Source organism: Triplophysa rosa, linkage group LG4 (assembly GCF_024868665.1).
Source record: "Triplophysa rosa linkage group LG4, Trosa_1v2, whole genome shotgun sequence".
In the NCBI taxonomy this organism is placed as follows: Eukaryota; Metazoa; Chordata; class Actinopteri; order Cypriniformes; family Nemacheilidae; genus Triplophysa; species Triplophysa rosa.
Window position 1 is genome coordinate 23524306 of NC_079893.1, and position 26728 is coordinate 23551033.

Below are 26728 nucleotides of genomic sequence, written 5' to 3' on the forward strand. Positions count from 1 at the left end.
GAAAATAATATCTGAAAAATGCACGTTTCTTATGAAATATTTAAATGTGTAAATGCACAGAGTAAAATTGGTCACTTAAGGAAATATATATTTACAGTTGTCAACAGCCAAAAAAAAGTTTATGTATTTAGTAAAACCTTTGTAATTCTATTGTAAATATCGGGGACAATAACACATTCATCCACAAAAGGACACATATTATATAATGTAGAAATAAATTCATTACAATCATTGTTAAACATAGACCTGTGTTGTTATTTAAATTCATAAAATTTAAAAGGTCACTGCATAAATGTACAGTGGGGTCCAAAAGTCTGAGACTACTATTAAAATGCTTCTATTGAGGATGTTCATTATAAATGATAATACCTGCATAACAATTGTGACAAGTTGAACGGTATTTGTACACAGATTTCAGTATATGATGGGCTGACATTTTACACAAAATACTGTCATGAACCCCACTGGACTGTATGTTTGTTTTATGTTCAGGGGAGAGTTCCTCTTCTTTTCTGTTCTAGTTCCTGTAGTCTTTGCTCTCGGCCCTGTGCATGCTGGGCTCCCACCCTCTGTACCGTCTCTGTAGCAGTGATGTCAATGTGTGCATATTTAGTGCTCGAGTTCGATGCTGTTTACAAAGAGAAAAAAATATGGATTTTAAAAAACAACATTTTTAAATATGCAGGCTTATTTTATGTGCTCATTTAAAAAAATCTCCACAATAGTCATTTTTCATACTCAGAAAAGACAAATTACAGTTGCCAAACATTTATATTGTGTAGGTGTTTATTCAGAAACGAGACATTGTTTGAGCCATGGTGTATTGGTTGGTTTGTGCTGTAGCCTACAGCTTTTCATTTTAAAAAGAAAAGTTCTGCATTATTTACACTCATATTGTTCCAAATGTTTATGGATGTTTTTTCCAGTCGAACACAAAAGAGCTTGAAGACAGGAATCTAAATACTGAAACAACAGTTCAAACAGTGTAGCTCCAAAAAGGTTACCCATACAACATATGCCCTGTATTTCATATGCTCTTAAAGGAACAGTTCACCCAAAAATGAACATTACCTCGTAATTTACTTTTGTCATCCATTTCTTAAAGGTCCAGTCAGTGAAATCTAGCGGCAAGGTTGCGAATTGTAACCAACCGCTCACTCCACCCCTTCCCCTCTCTTTCGAAACACTACGACGGCTGACAGAACATGGCGAATTATGCAAGGAGACCCCGCGGTGTATGTATATAGAAATAGTTCGTTCTAAGGTAATAAAAACAATGCTTCATTGTGTAAGCTCTTTATACACCTCTGAAGTCATAGCTATGTATATTACATTACATTTCTATGAATAGATCATCCCAAACAAGGACACACTGGACCTTTAAGTTAAACACAAACAAATTGGTATAGTAAAATGTAGTCGTTTTCTTCATGTATGGGACTCGAAATGTTAAAGCTCAAATAAGAACATACATCTATCATAAAAATAACAACTGACTGGGATGGCATCAGGATGATGAGAGAATTTTTCTGTCAACTATTCCTTTAAGGATCAGAACTGATTGTTGTGTATATACTGTATAAGAGGAACGCTGTGCACCTCTCACGGTGTGGCTTGACTCCTGGCGATCCTGCAGATCCAACTCTATATAGTGTAGCTGTCGTTTAGATGTAGGGCTTACTGGTATATTCACATAGTTAGCAGAATCACCTTGAAGTCTGTCAATAACCGTCAGTCCCATGTCGCCGGGGCTAATGCGCATACTTCCTGTACGACAACACAAACATGGATCAAACAGAAACAAACGCGATCGAATGGATGAAATGCTGTCATGCCATGATAATATAAGTAGCGGCATCTCAATTACCATACTCTCCTGCTCTGAACTGTGGCCACCTGCATGCATCAGTCATATATGCCATTTGCTCATAATTGCCTTTAGGATCTGCTGAGCAGGACAAAACCCCATGCATGAATCAGTTCGCCATTTATAATTTACAATCTCAACACGTCTCAGTTAGATTGTGATTTATGCCCCAAAACATGAAATCGTTAACGTTATCAGCTGAAACCAATCATGCTTTGGATGTTAAACACAAACTGACATATCCAGACGGAATATCTCAATGTCTTATTTTTTTAATAAATACTAGCTGTGAAGTCACTGCTGAGAGCAGAATCAAAACACTTTTTGGTCCTGTCAAAAATCTTTTATGAGAGGGTAGCAATACTGATGCACGTCCTGTTGATTTGACAAAAAACAGACCCGTGATCCTGACCTACAGAAACATGTCTTTAGAGGTCATTAACATTTCAAAATCAATTTACTGTACAAATCTCACCGTCAGTTTCATGAAAAGGTTTCTGGTGTTCAGAACTGCCTCTCATCTCGCACCTGCTCCTCTCCACCACCTACAGGAAACGGATTTGGAAGGTATTTCTTTGCTTTAAATTGACTGAGCAGTTTAAAGTCAATGAAGGTTTTTATTTTTAACAGTTACTTAATACTTGCACTATATATACCTCAAATGTATAGAATATCAGACCATAGAATATTTGTGGCAGTCTGTTTACAATCCCACAGACAATTATTTTTACAGCTAATGTTGCTAAATGTTCATAAAATGTGATATGAATATTTAATAGAGCTATGAATATAACAGATTTAAATCATACAATTACTCAAACACAAACTATCGTCATACATACAGCCACAGAATTAAAAAAAATCAGTTTTTCTGATTTTAAAATATGTACTATTTATAGGTATGTGTGTAGGTAAAATGAACATTTTTGTTTCATTCTGTGAACTACTAACAATATTTCTCCCAAATTTCAAATAAATTTTCTATTTGCAGAAAATTAAAACTGGATAAACGGGTCAAAATAAGAGAATCGATGCTCTGTACCTTCACTGTAAAACTTTGCTGTAAGTTTTTACAGCAACTTACTGTAGATTTAATTTACAATTTTATTTTAAGCCTAGAATCTACCTAGTTTAAATATTTTTCTTTCATAAAACAAGAATAAATATCTTAGTTCACTTTTCTTGGTGTGTAAATGTATTGTAATTTAAGAAGTTTTAAATATTTTTCCAGAAAACAAGTCAAAAATCCCTAGGAAGAATGTCATTTTTTGCAGTGTTGCCATGCTAATGCCAGTCTCTTCTAGCTCATTTTGAATATCAAAAGTCAAAATGTTTTAATTTTGATTTAAGTAATTGAAAACAATACTCACATGAAAGTAGTATTAAGCAGTAATTAAATATACAGTAAGTTACTGGCAAACCTGCTGCAAAATTACAAACAAAGTTTTACAGTGTTTTTTCAGACCTCAAATACTGCAAAGAAGTATAAATTCACTTATAAGCAATACAACAGTAATATTTGTATAAGTATTTAAGAAAAGTTAAAAAAAATGTAATAACCCGAGGTTTGATTAAAATTCAACAGATACTGGACTGGTCTCCTAATTTTTTCCATGGCTTTATATCGTCACACATACACATTTGTTTTTACATTTCTATATTATAATTACACTTCGCAGTGTGTTTTTTATATAGCCAACTGCATCTCATAGGAATTCATAACTATTTTACGAGGTGGCTAATTTGTATAAATCATTTGATGTGAATCATACAAAAACTTATTTACTATTTACTTTTTTTTAATTTACTAAATAAAAACAAATTATTCGAAAAAAGCAATACTGATTCCTCTCCCCTAACCTCGCCCCTAAACCTAATGTCACTGGCACAAAAGCAAATCTTACTAAACACACACATAAGATCGTAGTAATTCGTACGAATTAGCCACCTCGTAATATAGGTAGTTAGATTGTGTTTGGCAAAATTGTAAAAACACGGTATAAAACCGCTAATAATAAATCATTTCAATCTTCTTTTTTAAAGATCTCTTATGCATTATGTATCCTTCCTTTGTGAATCATTTATATTTATAGAACGGTCAGTTCTGGTCCTTGATTCTGATAAAATAACCCTGATTTATAACTGTTACCACATTACAAAGCCTAAATATCACTTTATTTTCTTAATTTTATGAAAACTTGCTACGCATATGGAATAACCGTTTTATAAAAGCAATAAGCCCCGCGAAGCAGTGGGTTAACTTACAAGTGCATTTTATAACAGCTAAGGGGGTTTTAGGCGTGCCACAACGCCCTTAGCTGTTATAAAATGCACTGTAACCCACTGCTTCTTGGGGCTTATTGCTTTAGTAAAGCACCTTGTGTATAAAATGTGCTATTTAACTAAGCTTGCCTTGCCTAGAAATAAACCTGAAAACTTGTGGCAGCTGAAACATTTCTTGATTATTATTTGTATTTTAAATGAAATTTGTTACTAAAAGCAATTGCATTCATTTAGTGAGCTATGTTCACAACAAGTGTTATCAAGCAGTGTTGTCACAATTGAAAAACATACATTTAATTACACTAACCAAATTCGTTTTGCTTTTGTCCTGTTCAACTCAAACTAAAATGAATGCAGAAGCTACAAAATGTTCAACGCAGACTAGAAAGTAAAATGTTTTTCTCATTGAAATATTGATTGAGCTGAACGGGGAAAACGTTTTTGTTTGTTGTTCGGTAAAAGCAGTCTGTTTTTTTACGGCTTATTACTGCGTTCCCAGATCCCAAAGCTTGTGAGATGAAAAAGCATTTCAATTCACTTTGTAAACTAGTCCTGCATCCCCACTGGTGCATCAACTCGACTGAGCGTGCTCCAAAAAACAGACCTCCGGAACAGTCTGCAGATTTGTGCTGGAACGCTGAATTCTGAGATTAGAGTATAATGAAAAACTGACGCTCAGTCAACACAACCCTGATCTGTAAGGCAAAACTCTGATGCGTGTTATTGTCATTAAGAGATTCTGCTACGGTGGTGAAGATCTAGACAAAATCTAGGGAACAGTCTGTACGTATTGTTCGACAAATGATGCGTTTAGACTGAGAAATATCAAATGTTCGTGATTTGTTTCTCTCCCTGTGAGTGTTTATCTGTGATGTCATTTTTACACTGTCTATCCAAGTTCACCTAGTCCTCCTAACATATGGACGGTAATGGGTTGATTATAATCAGCATACAATCGTTCACAAAAAAAGAGAAATAATACCAACAAGAAAACAAATTTTGTTACCTTGCCTCCCCCACAGTCAGGACAGATGGCGGGCTGTAATTCTGGCGCTGTTGAGCCTTCAGGGGGCGCTGCTCCTTCACTACACCAGTTGAATCTCAGTGGGACAGTCTGTTTAAGAGAGACGTCTGCAGAGATGTCCTCTAGTCCCAGAGCTCCCCTTTCAGGCCTCCGTTCCTGGACTGCAGTCGAACACTGCTCCTGATCGGAGGAGTGTTTTTGCGCTAGCCGACGTGGGACATCGTAATGCTGCAGAGCTTGATTTGGTACCTGGTACCCAGGGTCTCTGTGCGGACACACACATGACATGTGCTCGGGTATGAGGGTAACGGACCGTACTGGAGTGTTTGAGTTCAAAACTGTGTTTGGAGGAAGACTTATTAAGGATCCAAACTCATCAGTCTCTGCGTGCCCATTATCCATGCTACCAGTATAAGAAGAGAAGCTTCCAGAATAGGACGAGTGGCTCCCTGTGGCGATACCGCTGTCGGTTGAGTTCTGGCGTCCCGCCTCTTGAAGGCCTCTAGGTTGAGGTGGCTTGGATGGGGGTCGGAGTCCTCCCATAACCGCTCCGTACAGACGCTCGTCGCTGGACGTGCTGACAGAACAGGCTGTGATTTTGGGTCCAGTTGCCCCTAATGATGATGATGAAGGTTCGATAGGGGTGGGATGTCTGACCGGCTCGGACCATATTGCCAGACGACTGCCCAGGCTGTTATCAGAATGGCTGGTCTCAGAGGAGGAGCTGGAGATACTTCTATCGTCTCCTGCCAAGGAGGCACCGTAACTGAAGCTGGAGGCTGAGCGGATGTGAAAGAGAGGCGGGATTGACATATGATTGACAGGTGTGGCATTTTAAAGATGCAATCTGTAACTACAGGAATATTGAGTGTGTTGTTTCTTTAAAATAGAATTACATTTTTGCCAAAATGTATTTCGTGCATATTGGTATTACCTGCACTGCTGTGTTGGCTACATATAGACAGCATACTGAGTCGTTTCTCTAGTTCACTGGCCTCCTGGCTAATCCTGTCTTCTGTAGACGATGGGTTAGCACTGGGGTCTACGGGAAAATAATCTCATTCATTTATAATTAGGCTAATACAGTGAACATTTATTACTCAAACACATATAAGAACATATATTTCATGAACACACAAACAAAACACAAACATGCACCTGACAGCGCTCATTTGTCTCTGGGAATAATTCATGTATAATCCATTACTGTTGTATTAGTCTCCACGGGGAACATTACAGGAGCCACTGGCCACATTTATTAGTCTCTACAGGCACATTACGGCTGCAACCCCATGACAATCATTTCTCACACACATGGGTACAGAATCAGAATAAGCTTTACTTGCCAAATGTGCGCACACACACAATTTGTTGTGGTTACAGGAGCTCTACTTAATACAAGAAACAGAAACATTTAAATATGTACATTTAAAAGATAAACATTTCATTATTCACAGATGCTCAGTATGTACTGTATATTACAATTGTGTGTCTTGTACATTTTTATACCATATAAAATATAAATATGTTTTTGAATAAACTCGTAATAATGTCCATAAAATGCAACATAGTAATAAATAACAACTAGTACGAATAAATAATAAATAGATGTAAATAGAACTTAATGTATATTCATCATAAAAATGAATACCTTGATTTTTAGTTGTCTCTATTTTTAGAAATATCTTTAGTTTTGACTTATTTTAAAGGAGGAATGTGGAGATTTTAGCAGCATCTAGCGGTGAGGTTGCAAATTGCAACCAATGACTCACTCCACGCCTCCTTTTCGAAGCACTATGGCGGCTCTCACAGGACAAAGATGTCATAGCTTTTTCGCTTCTTTGCCGAAGGAGATTACTTATTTACAAAAAGCGCTCTGTAGAGCAGTTTGTCCGTTTAGGGCTACTGTAGAAACAACATGGTGAATTTCACGTAAGAGGACCCGCGGTACATGTATATAGAAATAGTTCATTCTAAGGTAATAAAAAACATAACGCTTCATTATGTAAGGTCTATATACACCTCTGAAGACACTTATGTATATTATATTGCATTTCTGTCAATAGGTCATTTAAGCAATATTATACCATGGGGCTGATTGTCCGTTTAGGCCTCAAAGCACTATTGTTTCTTAAATTCATATCACCAAAAGAGTCATTGCAAGTATAATGGCAATATATTGTCCGCGCGCACACACTTGGTTATCGCGCTTTCTCATAATAAAATAATCCACGACAGTAAACGCAGAGTGCTTAAATCTATCAATAAATCAGCTATGAGATAATTAATACAAAAAAGACAGAAAGGGAACAAACAGCAGAATAGAGCACAGAATAATCAATATGGAGGAATTTAGACTCATCGACTTCTCTGGTATATTAAAACACCTTAATAGCATAGGAAGTGCATTTTATGCTAGACATCAATACAAGCAATCATATAGGCTACACTAGACTGAAAAATCTGCTTGGCATAAATTCATATAATACAATATACGTTATGAGCTAAATCTCAGAAAGCTGCTGAAATAGTTGTGGTTGGTCATCTGAAAAACAGTGCTGAGCTTGGGAAGATGAACGACCAGAAGTAAATTTGATTTGTGCACTTTAAAAAATTAAAATTAAACAAGAAAAAAAAAACTTTGTACAATTGTAAGTGTCCTTTATATTTCAAGACACACAAAGGACAGAAAGATATTTAAAAAGAAAAGTAAAGTGCCAATGTTCTGTACTCATTTGTCAGCAAGGTCACTGTCAGGGAACACAAGCAGAAGCACTGTCCTATAGGCCCTGTGACTAAAATTCATAGTTTCTATGGTCCCTGAAGAGGGGCCAGGCAATTACATTTTTATTCAGGGTCCCTTAAATGTTAGCGATGGCCCTGTTTGTCATTGGCAATCTGAACTCTCATACAACCTTCATTTAATGTCAAAGTTTAAAATACATCAAGCGTTCTTAATAACAGACACGTACTGACAGCTAGAAAAACTGCCCTGACATCTTGTATGATGGAAGACAGTTGAGAACTTTATTTACTGACAAGGAATACTGAGAATGTGTTTTCATACAGTAAGCATTGACATCAACATATTCCAAAGCTTCTGGCATACTGCACAGCCGTGGACAAAAGTGATGTCTAAAACCTTTTATTTAAATATATTACTCAAGATGTATTAAATATTTTGTATGCATGTTTTGTATTTGTGCATGAAGTGTAAACTGAAGCTCAGCTCTGAAGAATTTAAGGAGGCTCGACAACACACATGCCCAAAGCTTATTGAGTCAAGGCCCTGGAGAATGACTACAAAATATTACCACAAGAGAGGATCAACAACATATGAATAACTTATAAAGTTGTAGTCAATGTATGTTTTTTAGGGCTGTCAAAGGATTAATCGCATCCAGAATAAAAGTTTGTGTTTACATAATAAATGTCTGTGTTCAGTGCATATTCATTTTTTATTTATAAACACAAAAACATACACAAACATGTACTGTATATATATATAGAGAGAGAGAGAGCGAGAGCGAGAGAGAGAGAGAGAGAGAGAGAGAGAGAGAGAGAGAGAGAGAGAGAGAGGAAATATTTAGATGTATTTATAAATATTTACCCATATAAATATTTTTTTATTTTTCTTATAGATGGTTTCATTGGACGCACGCGCCTGATCCAAAGTTAACTTCCGTTATGTGTTTGGTTATAATGCAATAATACAATGGTTTTATATCAATCTTCTATTGTATATAATTGTATTAAATTAAATTAAAACTACTCAACAGTTATTGTTTCTTTGCGGAAGTCTACCAGAAGTTAAGTTTGGGTCACATAGCAGTTGTTTATGTTGTCACCACTGAAACCGTCTACATGCATGTACAGTATGTGTATGTATTTATACATATGAAATGAATATGCACAGTATATATATTACACAGTATATTACACAATATATACACAGACATATATTATGTAAACACAAACTTTTCTTTTTTTTCTTTTTATATATCAGAACCCATATATTCCCTGATACACTATAGTTTGCCTTTTTGAAAAAAAAATAAACGTAATCAAACTAGGGATGCAACGATATGTAAATTTTGGCCGATAACGATAATCGATACTTCTTTAACATTGAAAGCCGGTAACCGATATATTGGCCGATATACAGTATCTAAATATTAATATAAAATTCCCTAAGACTGAGACAAAAGGCAAAAAGTGGACAACTGCTTATATTTGAAAACATTTACTGCAAAAAAACAAGGTCACCATTAGTTCCATTCTTTCCCCTTAAAATCATGTACATTTACATTTAGTCATTTAGCAGAAGCTTTTATCCAAAGCGACTTACGATTTTTTATTTAAAAAACAAATTATAGATGTTCTTCCAGAGCAACCCAGAAAAATGTTCTTAATAGCCACATGTCTAACAGGTCTCAAGACAGAAAGCATTCAGAGCAGTCTGATTCAAACAATATGCTTTTGTTCCTATAATTTACACATTCATAAATACTGTATCTACATACTGTACCATCATCAACAATGTTTTGCTAATAGCAGTAAGTGAATGATCACAACATAAAGACAGTACTGTGTTATATTTTAACTGTGAGCACCATGTAGCTGAAGAAGTTTAACCAGACAAAATTATTTATGATTTATCGGCTATAATATATCGGCCTAAATTGTATTATCGGCCGATACCGATTACATTCAAAATGACCATTTATCGGCCGATACCGATATGGCTGATCATTTATCGTGCATCCCTAAATCAAACATGAGGGAGCATTGAAGGCAAATATCATACAAATACGCCCTCTGAACATCACTTTTGGCCTGTACATTTGTTTATTTAGCAATCGCAAAAATTTGGAGAATGCATTGTGAAAAGATAGCTTTTATCAGCAAAAACATACAACAGTTGGGTTGCTAATTAATCTGTTGTCTGTATGGTTACTCTACAGGGAAATTAAAATGTCTTTAGCAAATTAGGAAAATAATGTTCTATTAATCTTTTCTGAGGCACACAGAAATATTCCACACAGCACAAATTGCCATACACTGCTTGTGTAAATGGGTCTATGCAAATGAGTGGTACTTTATTCAAAGCACCACAGTATACACATCACAAGGTAAATGGCCTTGTGGGGTTCTAAATCACATCCTTTCAATACCCAGCTGTGCTCTTAACCCTAAACTACCCTATTAATCCTTATCTGACAAACACAGGATTGATAACATAGCCATACAAATACAAGAACTGCTAACATAAACAGAAGCAAAAGTTTCAAGGCAAGCCACTTTATATTCGATCTTCCATATTCTTTTGTTGTTATCGACCGCACAGCTCCACAGGTTTCCTTTCACACACCCATTGTCATACTGTAACCTTTTAGGTAGACTTTATAATTTTAGTTCGATACTGCTGCCTCACCAACTCAATTAAACGATTGTCTGTGTGCCAGTGTGGCTCACAGCAGTTTGATCTATAAAGCTATATGTCAAACTCATTACGGTTTAATATACTATTCTGCTTATGTGGTAAATCTTTGGAGAAATCTGGGACAAATCAATAAACTAAATGTGAACATTGCATCGATTTGAGGACAATAATTCAGTATTACCAAAGTAATATTAGGATCCATTTAAATGATACGGACCACGTAGATGAGATAGTGTTAGTTATGATATTATCCCCCCGTCAAGATGGAGCCATTGAGTTGCCAGATTAAAAAAATGATTGTAGGACCCATTAAAGGTTATTACACTTAATGAATGTTATCGACTACTGCACAACAATACCACTAGAGGAAAAAAAATCTGTCAATGCGTATTCAATAAAAAATATGTTATTATAACTACAGACTACCATCTTAACTGTGACGAGTCTAAAGCATTTCAAGATGTCTAATAAACATTGTTTTATTATAAATTGATCTGAACTCTGACTCAGTTAATGTGATTTATTAAAGAGAGAGAGAGCGAGAGCGAGAGAGAGAGAGAGAGAGAGGAATGGCACACCATGTACCAATCACACATAAAGCTTACCACCACACATGCACACTTTAAATATTTATTTTATTTATATCCAATAGTACATGATGAACACAAAAAGCACACAAATAGTTCATAAGGATGCTTATGTTTACCGAAAACTTGCAGGTCACACATGTCAGTAGTCAATAATTCAGAACGCGCACACACAAAGCTGACAAGCCCACGCCACATCAAGTCAATAAACCCAAAGGTAATGACACGGCAACTTTGAAAAATCTGAACTGTGCTCGTAAATAACACACCTCCGTATAAACAAACTCACCTGGCAGGACTGGACGCAGTCCAAACGGCCCCCTGCTTGGCGATATGCCCTGAACGATGCAGTCGAACAAAAAACTGATCTGTTCGCCTTCTGCACAGGCCAGGAAGAAAACACCAGCCCCTGTAGAGAAAAGCAAATGAGAGCAAGCTGGAGAGAATTTATTTCTTATTGTCTGTGTTCCTCAAAAGACATGATGTACCGTTTCGCATTCGTATTGATATTAATCGTCTAGGCATTGAATAGAAGAGCTGTTTGGTAATGACCACAATCGCAGTCGCAAGGTGATCGCAAATGAGGAAACATCAAGTCATTTCTCTGTGGTGAGCATTGTCACTGTTTAAAGATAAATGAAGGAGTCTTAATTTCTTTCTTTACTTTCAGTTTTTTGTCTTATGCAGCCCCATCAGTTTAGCTTATGTACGCCTCCATCAAAATGTGTTCCTTTTAACTTGGATCCCTCTGGACTTCATTTAGGATTATCATATTCATATTATACATTCACGTTCCAACTAAAAAGCAATCAATGCATCAGTACTTTAAAGCAGGTTTCTTCCAAGTGATGCAGTATAAGGTACTATTGAATTTTATTTTATATGTAAACTCAGTTCTTATTATCTAATCACATCTCATGTTATATCTGCCCACACTCTTTGAATAGGCAAAAGCAATAATAAAAATGATTACGAGTTTGTTCTTGAACTTTAAAATGGAGCATAATAATGTATATTTATAAACATAAATGTTCCAGAAGAAAGACAAATCCTGCTCTGGTGCCCACACCTCCTCCATGCATATGTCAATAGCTAACATTATCTACAAAGCCTCTGGCACCTTTCAGACTAAAATAAGCGCTGCCGAATGCACTGCAAAACACGAGCTATCGGAGAGCCTTGAGATTTCAACTACAATGGGAAAACTGGGATAACAAAGACATGAATTGCGTCAAGACTTATAAGTGACTCATCCGCAGTCAGATTATGACTGCCTTTCTTTGTTCGACATGATGAGGACAGAATTAGGCGTCTTTCATGATGATAAATATAGTCCTGTCAAATCCCTCAAGCGTCATTGAGGAGACTGCGAGGGGTATTGGAGTGACAGTCCTTTACAAAAATAACCATAACATGCTTAGCTCTTGGTTTCATAATTCATAAACATACTGGTGGGCTATTAATACTTGAGATATGTTACCAAGTGGCCCAACTATTGACCTTGCCCAAATTTTCAGTAAATGAAATAGAGATAAAAATACTTTTTTATTTTAACCTATGAAAGTGCACCTCCGAATGTAAAAATTAGTAGAATTTTTTTTTAAACTGCAGTTCCATTATTGCCCCTTAGCAGATTTTGACTCATTAAAAAGGCTTCTTGTAAATATAAAATGTGTTTAATATTTTCAGTATAAAGTATGTTACTTAGTAACATGTTAGTAATATATTTACATTGTAATTTAAACAGAATAAAATTAAATATTCTGAAAAAAACAAGTGGATGTTCTAGATGTAAAAATCACAAAAATAAATTGACAGAATATTAATGTATAATATAAATGAAGAAATAGTTGAAAAAGTGTCCATGACTTATACATCCTCCGTAAAATTTTTCAAAGACTGTTTGAATACACACAAACATATTTACATTAAAGTTTGATTCTATGTGAAAAAAACACATCTACCAGTACCTTTCAAATAGTTAACAGGTTACTTTATATTTTTCTAGTTAAAAGCTTAATATTCTCTTGTCATGCTGTGCACAACTTTTTCATGTGCATTAACCATATAGGTAGTTTTCTGCATTCAATTTTTTTTACATATATATTTTTCTATTAACATATACTTCATTAATGTCTTATTATGGATGGATAATAAAAACTTGCTTAGGCATCATGGCTTCTGTTTAAAAAAAACATGCTATGGGATTGATCGTTTTAAATGGTTACAGTAATGAGATTTTTTTGTTAAACTGTCAATACAAGTTTTGAAATCAATGTTCTTAAACATGTCATACCTTGTTTTTAATCAATAAAAAGAACAGTTGTTTTTAAGAAAATCATGTTTGACATCTTGAAACCAAGACTGTAAACCCCGATAAATTAAGATAACTCAAAACATTTGTGGAAACTTATTACCACAAAACTTTTAAGTTGATAACTCAATTCTTTTGAGTAAAGAACACTAAACACATAAGTATAGTAAACTCAAAATACTTCATTTTTCATTTACTTGAGTTTCACTTATCAATGTTGTCATGAAGGACCAACAGCCAATTACAGCTGTAGCATTATCAATGTTATGCCTTTAGATAAAATTTGAAATGAGTCTGTTTTCCTCCTAAGCAAATGCTCTACTCGTCTGCACAATGGTTACCTCATTAAAATCACTAATGTCCCAAAACTCTTTAAATAACAGAATAGAACAGAATACTAAACATGTATAAGCCTCCTCCCATTGTAATTTTTATATAAATACAAATATAAAATAACACTTTATTTTGAGATTTACTTCCATTATCCAGTCCACACAAAGCATGCTGGGAATCGCTCTGACGTCATTGGAAGATATAATTAAAAAAATTTTGTTAAGTGATTTATTATTTTTGTGTCCCTGGAACTCAAAATATCAAAATAGTTAAACACACTTAAAAGTTTTAAGATAAATTAACTTTTTCACAGTTTTGAGTACAGTTTGCTTATTTTTGATGAGTAGATTATACTGTTCGGGAATACAGTGAGAATCACCCATATAGTATGCAAATATTCTGTTTTCATACCGAATAACTAACTATTTGCTAAAATGACCAGTATACAATGTAGCACAAAAGTTGCATAAGCAAATGTATGGCTTCTATGTAACACTTCTACGCAGTTTAAGCCTTGACACTTGATTTGTGTAAAATCGCTAGTTGTTAGAAATTCTTTAGAGTAACAAAATCCAACTTGTGCAGTCATTTTAAATTTGCGTTAAATCATATTACGTTTTTTATGTTGCTGATGCTGGATAAATCCATCCACAACTGCTCTGTCTGACACAGGAAAACAGACATATAAAATCTGTCCAAACCACTGAACATACTTAAACCCGTTCATTCTCCGAAATCAAATGAGACAGCCGACACGCTCACTAATTGCACTGCCAGTATGTGTTTGACATCGCGTGTGGCCTGTGACACTCAGTCTCGGTGGAAACGGCAACGTGGCCGTACTTTCATTTGAATTCACCTTTTCTCCGAGCAGCCATCCGCTGAATTTCACTAATGGCAGGAAGAGAGACACGACCTCTGTGTGGCAGAGACCAACCAGAGCTCACGATTGTCAAAATGTAATGAGGTGAGGCTAAGAGGTACATGTTCCAGAGAACTTCATTATCTCTCTGTATGCCTCTCAATGTTAACCTGGCACACTGGGTATTAATTTGTGTCTGGTTTTATGGATTTTTACATATTTACCAGAATGTAAATCATGAATCGCTGCTTGGCAGTAAATGGGCACAGGGTTCCGTGATGAAGGCCTTTAAGGGCAATGCACTAACACCCGGTACATTTTATGAATGACGGGCGTTCCAATTATGTGAAAATCTGTGGAGCTTTCTGTGGAGTGCAGATTTCGTGTGGGCCTAGACATGACTACATCAATGAGAGGCAGATTTAGAGTCCGGTGTCTAATAACCTCTCACCCTCCCACACACATACTCAAGGTCTTCCACTCGACTAGTTTCTTTATACATCTCCTGCCCACACCCAGAGTTCCCTGTATTGCACTTCAACAACATTAAACAAACATTTCTGCATGAATAAAGAAATACTACTCTTCATGGCATAACCAATTAATTTGCCAGATTATGATTACGATAAAGCGTTTCTTGTGTTGTAACACGGCTGGGGTTGTAAAGAAGTTTTGTATAAGATTAGTCAGATCTGCTTTAGCTGCTGAAACAAGAGAACAGCTGCAGAAGGATGTGCCAAAGAGGCAGCTGGTGGACTTCATTGGTGCTAACGCAACATTTCTTACTGAAACCTATCGCACATTACCACGAGTCGGTGTGTGGGTGCACAAAAATAATGTGTTTAACTGAATCTGGAAGTGTGGTTAGAGTGAGAAAGTGAGAGAGAGAGAGATTGGGTGTGAGGTTATCTGATTTTCACATTTACTATTGGCAGACATCCCTGTGCTACTTTCATTGCTGAGAATGTCATTAGGACCAAGTGAAAAAAATTAGTACAAGTGGAAACATGTACTTGTTAAACCACGAAAAAACCTTATTATAAAAAATACAAAAAATATTTGCATGTAATATAAAATCAGTAATCTGCCAACATAGCAGGAGAGACTCTAAGAACCACTTTGCATCCCAAAAATATCAATGAGCCGTTCAACAAAGAACATAACAATAACTTACAGTAACCACATCTTGTCCCGCCCTCAAAGACAAATCCATTAGGAACGGCGCCATAACGCCTTAAGTCTGACAGTTTCCATTGGCCGATGACAGTTGGGGGGAGGTCTCTGGCAATGACAAGCAAGTTGTTGCACAAATGCAGGGAGGCGGGGCCACTTTCTAGTTTGGTGCCAGGCTGAACGTCGACGCTGAACCTGTGAACTGAAAAGAATTGAGTTTAAGAAGAGCTTCTTAATGAAGACAACATGAAAACATCTACAGTATATTTACTAATCAACACAAGTTTTTTTTTCCTGGTCAGCTTACAGTAGATACAGTAGTTCTATAAACTTACTGTACAATAGTGAAAATAGGTAGATGTGATATCACTGTATCTTAGTTGAACCTTGTGTTGTTGGTGGTTTTTCATTTGCAATCATTAAATTGTATTATGCGATATATTTGTAATTTGTACCACACAATCACTATCACAAGAACATCTAAACCAGAACAAATTGCGACAATAGATGTAAAGAAGGGATTTCATCTGTACTGTATATACGTTTGTCTGTTTTTTAGATAGAATTAAAGATATTATTTGTCACATAAACAGAAATGTAAATCTGGTTTTTACTGTACAAGAAAAAAATTACAAATACTAAATACATCCTTTACATGCATGAATAACCAGCACAGATGTATATACACTCCAGATCATTAGAAACGCTATACCTCAATGAATCATAATTAAGACAAGTAATCAATATTGTCTTAACAAGCATAACTAATGATACAGTTCACCTCCATTCAGTGTGTGTGTGTGTGTGTGTGTGTAGCATTAGTAATGAGATTAATGCTTCTTATTTAATGCCTTAGATTACATTGTGCACCATCACACACAATACACACAGACAAAAATCAGACACATCCATCATATGATACCTTTTAACAATTCTCACACACACACAAACACACACTCCCATCCTCATATATATATATCTGTAGTCACTGACTCATTGATCATGATCAGTGTGGGAAAGTACACCAGGGTGTGTTAAAGCAGTTTAGTAGAAAATTGATAAGGGCAGCGAAGCGGAATGAGATATTTGTTCCTCGCTCGGCCAAACTCCATCTATCATTGTTCAGTTTGCCTTAAAGCAAAACTAATACACAGACAAACAAGGGAACTGAAAATCAAGGATGTATCAGTGCAGAGATGACACAAGTCATTGAGACTCATCAGTCTAACCACTGTGAAACAAGTGCCACCAGTTGAGTTTTGTTTTTGGATTAAAAATGTCTATCTACATATTTAATTCGCACAGATCATCCTGTTCAAAGCTTTCCATCTACCTGGCACTTTATGTAGTGTGTTGTGCATCAGTGCATGTTTGCAGTTTTTGTATTAGTTGTGTATGAGTCTCTCTATTGTTTTCAGAGTGAAAAGATCTCAACATCATATAAGGGGTCAAATATGCAGAAGATGCTGGAAAAGCAAAGAATGTGCCGACCTGAAGGGTTTTTCTCAAGACCAGCAGGCAGTTTAATGACCCCTATCACTTTTCGTTATCAATTCTAGTGAAATTCACACGTCTACTAATAACAGAGTCATGGTTTTGTGACCATGTTAGCAGCGTTGAGTATCTAATTTTTTAAAGCTCTATTTCTTAAAGGTGCTGTGTGTAATATTTAGGAAGATCTACTGACAGACATGCACTGTAATATACATAATATATATAATGTATTAAGACCTTACATAATGAAGCGTTATGTTTTTATTATCTTAGAATGAGTTATTTCCATCTACATACAGTGCGGGTCCCCTTACATAGAATTCGCCATGTTGATTCTACAGTATATAGTACTAAACGGACCAACAGAGCGTGTTTCGTAAATCTCCTTCGGCAAAGAAGCGAAAACATGACGACATGTTTGTCCTGTGTCAGTTGCCGTAGTGCTTCGAAAGGGAGGGATGATGTGAGGTCATCTGAACCAAGCCTAAAATCAGATTTTGCTGTCAGATACTTCCCTATGTTTCTTTTTTAGTATGTGTTACTTTGTCAAGCACATGTTCGAGAAAAACTTGAGAGATCTTTTGGAGTATCATACATCACAGGGCACCAATTATATACTCTGCCGCTGAACGCTTGAGCGAACATTCAAGGCTGTACAAAAGAGCACACCGTAAAAGAGTCAGGCGCTGGGTATATGTGCATGTCTGTACGTGTCTTTCATGAATGTCTGGGATTACGAGACCCATTAGAGGACTCACATGGTACGGTAGATAAGAGCTCCTGCACTATTTATGTGCTGCACAGCTATGTAGGTTCAGACTAACTAAAAATAGTCAACTACATGTAACTATAAAAATATGAATATTATATCATATTTGTATCAATTTAAAAAACGAATCATTTTGGTGACATCATGTGGCTTACTGTTTTTGCCATTAATCAGCAATGAAGGTGTTAAAATACAATTTACGTTTAAAGGGACTGTTCACCCAAAAAGATTGTCAAATCTCACCCCCATTGACTCCCATAGTATTTATTTTCCCTACTGTGGCAGTACATGGTGGGTGAGATCTGACATTCTTCCAAATTTCTTCCTGTGTGTTCAACAAAACAAAGAAAATTATACAGGTTTGGAACAATCTAAGGGTGAGTAAATGATGACAGAATTTTCATTTTTGGGTGAAGTGTCACTTTAAATGCATTTCAGTGGGCGACCTGCGGCACCTTTTATTTCATGATTTGGTTAACTTGGCCTCTACTGGCTTCTATTAGATGATTTTTTTCAAGATAAACCTCTAACCCTATTTCTATGGTGCATACAGATAGCAGCTGAATTCAAAGAGGGCGGAGAATTATAGAACAGGTAATTAAAGAATTATAGCCGCTTGGGAAAAGCGTACCCATAAATCAGAATTCATTTTTAATAAGAGGTGGGCGAGCATAAGGGAGACTGGGTGCTATATGGTGAAACTGTAGAGATGAGCGATAGATAAGTTTAGATCCCGCCTGAGACGCGTGTGGGGGCGGCACGGTTTATATTGCTTTTGCCAGGATCCCCCGCTGAACAGACCGCAATACAATAGTTCACCTAAAAATGAAAATTCTATCATTATTTATTCACCCTCATGTCATCGTGACTTCTTTTATCCTTCCTTTCGTTTTTCATTCCTTTTTGAAACACAAAACTAAGTATATTTAGATGTCCAAGCTGAATCTATTCCATACAATGAAAGTAAATAGTATCCATGGGCTCCAAAAATGACTCCCCTATGAGCGCTATTTTCCATGTTCTAAAGCCATACAATAATAGCTTTGTGGTAGCTTTTAATGTATGCAACAGCATCAACAACTTCCTGTGTAACATCTTGTATCCCACGGAAAAAAAATCTTGGGGGGATGGAATGACATGAGGATGAATAAATCTGGGATCTTATTTTGCCCCTATTTGTCTGAACAACTCACAAGACATACAAACTCTCCTCTCACCTTCCCCAAGGCTGTAGCGGATACGAGCTTCCCAGGCCAGAAGAGTCACTCTGTTGTCAAAGCCGAGCATGACAGACTGGCTCAGGCAGAGTAGACTGAGCACATAATTCACTCCATCAAAGCCCTGAAGAGCTTCAAGTCCACAGATATCCCTCAGCGTTGCCTGACTCCTCTCTCTCTGCCCTTTTCTTCTCTCTCCGCGTTCCTTATACACCAACAGGGACAGGCAGTCTGAAATAGAGAGAGTCAATATTCTGATATATAAAACATGTTTATAAGTAGCATATAAGTAATACTATGTTTTAATGGAAATACCATGTTTTTGGCTATATAGTAAAGTACCTTCCCTTGGAAAATTAACCATAGTTTTACTATAGTAAAGGTGTGGCAAACTTGGCAAATGAAGACTATTTGTATTATCATAGTTTACTACAAATACCACCATTAAACCAACTTTCCAGACAATAACACATGCAGTTGGTACAGTTACAGTGCCATGAGATCTGTCTCTTTCAATTGAGTATGCTAGGAGTATAGATAGGCATTAAACTATAGATTATGTGATTGATTGTTTTGGAAACTTGGTGACGCTTTGTTTTCATGCACCTGTACAAGAGTGCAGTCTACCACATCATGAGACTTCTAAAAGGGTACCCCTACGAACAGCTGACATAACACGTACATCAAAGACACTGTGATGCCTGAAAGCAGCTGGAGACCAACCTATTAAACAATGACAGCTTCAGAAGACGACATAGAGATCCAAAAATGACCACTGTTACGCAAGGTAATGTTGCTCGTAATCCGTACTGTACTGTATGTTCTTGCGGCGTTGCGCAGACGGATAAGTGCGTGACACCAAAGTACCGCGAGAGCGATTCGAATGCAGCGCTTTCAAATCGCTCTCGCGGTATTTTTGATGGCATGCCTCTCTATCGGTCCGCATGAAATTGAACTCACCTTACATTTGAAACTGTAAAGGCTGTTCTAGGATCAGCGCTCGGGGTTTAAGTGAATTGCGACACCGTGACACGTGCAATGAGTGTCATTCCCATAGCTCGCATAACTACCGAGCCACTCGCATATCATTTACACAGATAGTAGCCTACTTTTGTTTAACGAAACTGCTATTTAAATGTATATCACGTAGCCTATCAAAAACACTGTTCAGCTAATTGTAAATAAATATAAAAATTTTCCGCGGATTTACCTGCTACAGGCGAAGGTTTTCGTAGAATCACCCATCTATTTTTCCACTGTAAAAGCGGGAAACCCCATGGAAAGAAAAGAAAACATTGTGTTTACAAACAAAGAATAAGTTCAGTAAAAAATATTAAATACAGAGAAAAGTCGTTTGCCTTGCGTTTAAGCACCTTTTTCCCCTCTCGGAGTCTGACTTGTCCCTCTACGACAACCGTATCCGTCATCTTGTGTCATGGTTCCCGACAGCTGTGTGTGTGCGGTCCGCGGCGGTGAGGGGGTCACTTTCAAAATAACCTCCAAACTGTCTACACTGCTCTAACACGGACATTAACTCTCTCTCTCTCTCTCTCTCACACACACACACACACACGCACACGCATCCCTAACCCTATCCCTAAACCTAAACATCATAGAACACTTTTTGCATTTTTAGATTTGTAAAAAATATTGTTCTGTACAATTTATTAGCTTTTTTGCCCCTGGGGACCTCAATTTTGGTCCCCACGGTGACACGAGTCCCCATGTGTTGGTGTGTATTCAGGTTTAGGTCCCCACCGGGATATACAAACATGAACGCGCACACACACACACACACACACACACGCACACACACACTACCATCAGTCTACCCCCAAAGGTTTTTACAGTTGTCTGTTTGGATCAAAGTGGCAAATTTAAAGGTGCCAATTGAATTTACAACACCTGGCCCAGAGATGCACGCATACCTAACAGTCAGACAATCAAATTCTTTGATAAAACGAAATGCAAACATACACGTACAGTTTAAATAATAGTTTATCATCACAAGAAATACTGGATGTACTCAGTAAGGTTGTTATAAAGCAAGCTGAATCCCAGTGGGGGAGTAATTGGGTAACACAGTTACACTGTAGTGAGAGATAGGCCATTTTGCACAATGCAGCATTTTGTATCCCACCGTGCATCTTGTCTAAAGGCACAACAACAGTTTACCTCACTGGAGAAAACAGTTCATATCCCTGAGAGATCTCCCGTGAAGAGGGTTTTTATGGACTGCAATAAAATGGAAATGTGTAAGAGGCTTTTCTCATATGTAATTCGGAATGAATTTACGTGAAAACCTGATAGCATTCATGCAATGACATTTATATATTATACATTTATGATTTTTTAAATTGCACATAAATAGCAATAGTCAGAAAGGGCAGAATTCTGATTTCGCTTTCATAGCTCAAAAGATGGAGTTCTTAGTTGTGTTTCATTTAAGTAGTCTATGTCTCTCCGGAAATTGCTCAGGAGAAATGAAAACAGAAACAAATGAAGCAATTGTTAAAATACACGAAGAGTATGGAGTATTATATGAGAAATGTTTGAGGTTACATTGAAATCTTCAATAATATTAACTTTTGATTGCAGAGTTGACAAATCTGAGCTCAGTTTGTGACACTGACTAGTTCACATGCGCATCTATAATGCCATTATATCCAATAATCAGAGTAAGGACTTAATCGCAGTAACATGTTTACATGACTCAACTCTCAACTCAACTCAACTTTATTTATATAGTGCTTTTTACAATTTTCATTGTTACAAAGCAGCTGTACATAAGACATATTGACTATAAGCAAAACAATTAAAGTTATACCTGTAAAAACAAGAAAAAGGTGAAAACACAGAAGACAGACATACCCACAAACAAAACACTCCACACACACAATATGCACACGTACTAACACACATAGACACGCACACATGGACGCGCACACACACACGCACGCACGCACGCACGCACGCACGCACGCACGCACGCACACACACACACACACACACACACACACACAGACAAGTATGCGCACACACACAGACATGCACAGGAGAGAGAAGCACAGGTCAAATATAACAGACTATAAATTCCTATATGCAATATTAATTAAGTAAAAATTTAAAATTCTAATTCTGAAGCAGCCCCCCCGGCCAGGCAAATAGTGCAAAAAACAGTATGCAAACGGTGGCGAGGAACCCAAAACTCTAATCAAGAAAAAACCTCAGGAGAACCCAGGCCCAACCAGGGGATTCCAGTTCCCCTCTGGCAAAAGCTGCTGCCTCTGCACAAGCCTTCACAAGCACGTGAAGGACTGTAATACAAGAGGAGTTCATTCAAGTACTGAGGAGCTAAACCAATAAATTACATGACAACACTTCTTTGCTCCCGTTTACATGGAAGTATTTGCTGTAATACACAGCACAAGCGATGATTTCAGAGACAGTAGGTGTGTGTTACCTATAGGCCTACGTATCAAATGCAAAACACTGTTATGTGGACGTATTTTGTGGTTATTCGGAGCCGTGGCGGATCTAGGGGTGAAATCTTATTATCCCATGAAGTGCCTGTACTCTCAGGGCCTGTTTTGGTCGATCGGATCACAAGTGGACGACCTTAAATACAGGTGTAAACAGGGTGTGAAACGTTTTGAGCTTGCTGACTTTATAACACTTCCAGAAGAAGTCGAAAACGCACTTGACCGGATTGTGTTTGTGGTGTAGACAGAGGCGTAGCTACATGGTGGCCATGGCTGGCCACGGCTACCCCGGAATGATGGATGGCCACCTATCTGGCCACCTCTGTTGCGCAAAGAAGTTTTAAGATGTGTGTCGGAGTTTACAGAGTGCTGCGCAGATCATTTAGCGTATGCGCTGAAAGTAACGCGAGACATTAATCTCGCATTAATATGATGTCATACGCTGATGCAAACAGTCTGAGCGCTATAGCTGAACAGCTGCTAACCGCTTCGTGACAGTGTACTGTACTGTCTGTGTACCATGGAAGTTCATCGCGAGCAGAAGGATCAGGTCAGTAAAATCAGTCTTGTTTAACTGGATTTCATTCATTAATTATATCTTTGCGAAAGTTTAAGTTGGGGTACTGCAATGTTTATTTTCTATAAAAATGCTAACTTACTGCAAATGATAGCTAGCAAATTATTTTAAAATAATATTAGCACATGAAAGCATTGCAAATAAATTGTTTACGTGACGTTCTTTGTGTATGTTTTTGACCAGCAAACTATGTGAAATGAAGAATTGGTGTAAATTACAGTAGAAGGTAAGGATTTACTCTCCGCGCGCTAGCCAGACATGATTTAAACTTAACGGCTAAAGACCTAAACGGTTGGTTTAAAGACAAAAAACGTACAAAGCACAATGTTTTCAATTCTCACCATTCCAGACTTGTAACACACACCGTGTTTGGCACGGCCTTGTGGCTGTTAAAGCAGAAATGTTTTTTCAGTAGCCTATATGTTCATCTCCGGTCGCGTTCATATGTAAACTGCATAAGCTTATTTCGTCCCCTAGATCTAACAATTTCTGCATGCTTAATAGTGTGCCAGTGTGAAAGACGCTCGAGACAGTTTTTTCAGACGGATTTGTGACTTGCTCGATCAGGTCGCGCCTCAGACCTCTCTTCCTTTCTTTCCGTTTCTTCTTGTGCTTGAAGGGACAAATACATACAGAAGAACTATGTCAAAAATACCCGACTTGACGAGAATCCTGAAAAACAGTCAGTTGTCATTTTTATATTTAACACAGTGAAGAATATGCATTCTGTTATCTGAAAATATTATTTTGCATTTTGATTATTGCATTTGATTATATCTGTATCTGAACACCATTAAGCTTAAAAACCTAAAGCAATGTTTAATGTCTTCTGTTTATTTATATTATGTGCTATAGCTTGTCTTTTTCTCATTAGTTCTTATTTACTGACTGCATGCAGCGTAAAACAGCTGTGGTGACCCCTGATAATGGGAGCAACCCGAAAGAGAGAGATAGTTCTTGACTGTTTACTTGTCTTTAATAACGTTTGAACTTTATATTTGTTAGGTCAATAGTTTTTGCTGTGGTATTATATGGTATCTAATTTTGGCATAGGCGTAATTTGCGGGTGGTACATGTCCCCTCCACTCCCTCCAGAAAAGATATGCTTGCGGAAGGTGTGTATTTTTAAGGGGCCATTAATATTTAAAACGCTGGATACGGCACTTTCTCACCATCTCCCGTTTCTCGCACTCTTAAGTTATATTTGCGAAAGACAGAGAGAAATGCGCGCATCATCCTCGCTCGCGGCGCTGGCTTATGCATCCAGTGTCCAAGCACAAAAATGCGTAAACCAATGAACAAGTTACATTTTTAGTCATATACTGAACAAAATTATGTTCAGTGTATGAACATTTTGTTTTTTCCCCCATTTTTCATGAGCTGAACTCAAAGATCTAAGACTTTTTCTATGTACACAAAAGGCCTATTTCTCTCAAATATTGTTCACAACTCTGTCTAAATCTGTGGTATTATGATATTTGATTGACGATTAATTGTCTAATAAATCATTGCGATTATGACGATTAATTGTCTGTTTTAGGGCTTTGACGATTAATTGTCTGTTTTTTGAGCTTTGACATTTAATTCTCATAGATTTTTGATTCAGCGATTGAAACGACCATATTGTTCTGAATACAAGACTATGTTTTTTTCTTGGAAATGCATCGGAAAAAATTGGGTCATCATATATTTAAGGTTTAGGCTTTTACCTGTCAATAATACAACCACCAAATACTTGTAAATGAAGTAAATTGATCAGGTGTGAATTGAAGCCACCATTAAAATACTATCAGTCATAGAAAAGCTTCTAGTCTGTTTTTTTATCACTTGCAAGACTACAATAAAATTTTACTTGTGTGTTAATGAAATTTTGGTAGACTGGTTTTCACACTGAGATTTGCTTAAATATTAAATTGTACTGCATTTGTATGTTTTTTTTTTTTTAAGTGATTGTGTTGTGGTGGTAGATTTTACAAGTATTACCATGCTTTATTAACAATATATACACTAAAATATGCAATATGCAGATGCACTACAGCTCCCCCTAGTGTCTTCTATAGAGATGTGCAATAATTGCGATGATCTGAAACCATCGCGATGAGGTCAAACAATCGCGATGAGACGATTTTTTAATAATCGTGACAGCCCTAGTCATTGACCACTTTTACATTGACGTCAGTAATCAAATTATTTGCCTTAATCTGAGTAAACTAATATTACGATTATGGTGTTTACATGAGTTGCTTTAAGAATATACCTTTCATGTTCCCGTTTTACATGTTACACTACATAGTTTGGTTAATGGCATACATCATTACGTCCCTTAGCGACGCCGTTCGACGTTCACTCCATAATTTCATGTATCAACAAACAGTTCGTCTTCGCCATGGTACCACATAGTTTTTGGTGTTTCATTTATTTTCTAGAATTGTTGGCATCTTTCTTGTTTCCCGTTCCGACCAAATATGTGCTTTCTTGCTTGAAGCCATGTTGTTTGCCGTAAAACGAAATGGCTGTCCACTGCCGTGTGTGCGTGTAACTTGTCGCAAAGTGCCGCGAAAGTTCCTACGCGCCGGTAAATGGGCTAAAATAGGAGTACACCACCCGTCTTAATACGATTTGTGTTTACGACGATTATGAGTTTAGATGGATTAAGCTAATCAAAAAGCTCTGTATACATGGTCCATTCTTAATCAGAGTATTGTTTTGATCGTGTTAATATCGGATTATTGTTGTCCATGTAAACGTGGTCAGTGACCACGTTTACATGCACCCTCATAATGCGATTATAATAGGATTTTGGCAATACTGCGATTAAACTTTACCTCATGTAAACGCAATAATTCGATTTAAATAATGTGATTAAGATCATAATCGCAGTAATCATAATCAAAGTAACATAAAGTATGCACCTTAAGCACAAATTCAAGGTAAACATGACAGTCTGAAGTTTTACCGTCAACACAGCTTGCTATCAGCAGTCGCTGCCCTTTCTTTCATACAGAAACAGCGCAAACCCAGCTAGCTGAGCGTACACCTTCCAGACATTTTCCATCATATTTCTATATTCAACACGGCGCCGAAAATAACCATAAAATACGTCCAGATAACGGTGTTTTGCAATTGACGCGATTCACGTGAATATATTAAAACGATATCCAGTAACACACACCTATACTGTACCCGAGACTATCGATTGTGCTCTGTATTATAGCAAATAATCAGACTAATAAAACTTACATGTAAACGGGAGCAAAGAGGTGTTCTCATGTCATGTAAACATGTTACTGCCCTGATAGCACA

General features: G+C 36.9%; 1 protein-coding gene across 4 annotated transcripts; it reads right to left on the reverse strand.

The window, feature by feature from the left end:
• On the reverse strand, positions 1 to 25034 carry dok7b (docking protein 7b). 4 transcript variants are annotated; one of them, XM_057330598.1, is made up of 11 exons: positions 20725 to 25034; positions 20577 to 20622; positions 19367 to 19597; positions 15888 to 16088; positions 11494 to 11613; positions 6109 to 6216; positions 5157 to 5953; positions 2343 to 2412; positions 1868 to 1948; positions 1600 to 1767; positions 1 to 628 (listed from the first exon to the last, which is right to left on the reverse strand). In XM_057330598.1, exons 1-11 carry the CDS (start codon positions 20791 to 20793, stop codon positions 489 to 491), a joined length of 2031 nt encoding a protein of 676 aa, XP_057186581.1. In that variant the 5' UTR covers positions 20794 to 25034; the 3' UTR covers positions 1 to 488. The 4 variants fall into 4 exon arrangements, with proteins under 4 accessions (XP_057186581.1, XP_057186584.1, XP_057186583.1 ...); XM_057330601.1 differs by having other exon boundaries at positions 20740 to 25033; XM_057330600.1 differs by having other exon boundaries at positions 1868 to 1945; positions 20725 to 25033.
• Positions 25035 to 26728: the final 1694 nt, after the last annotated feature.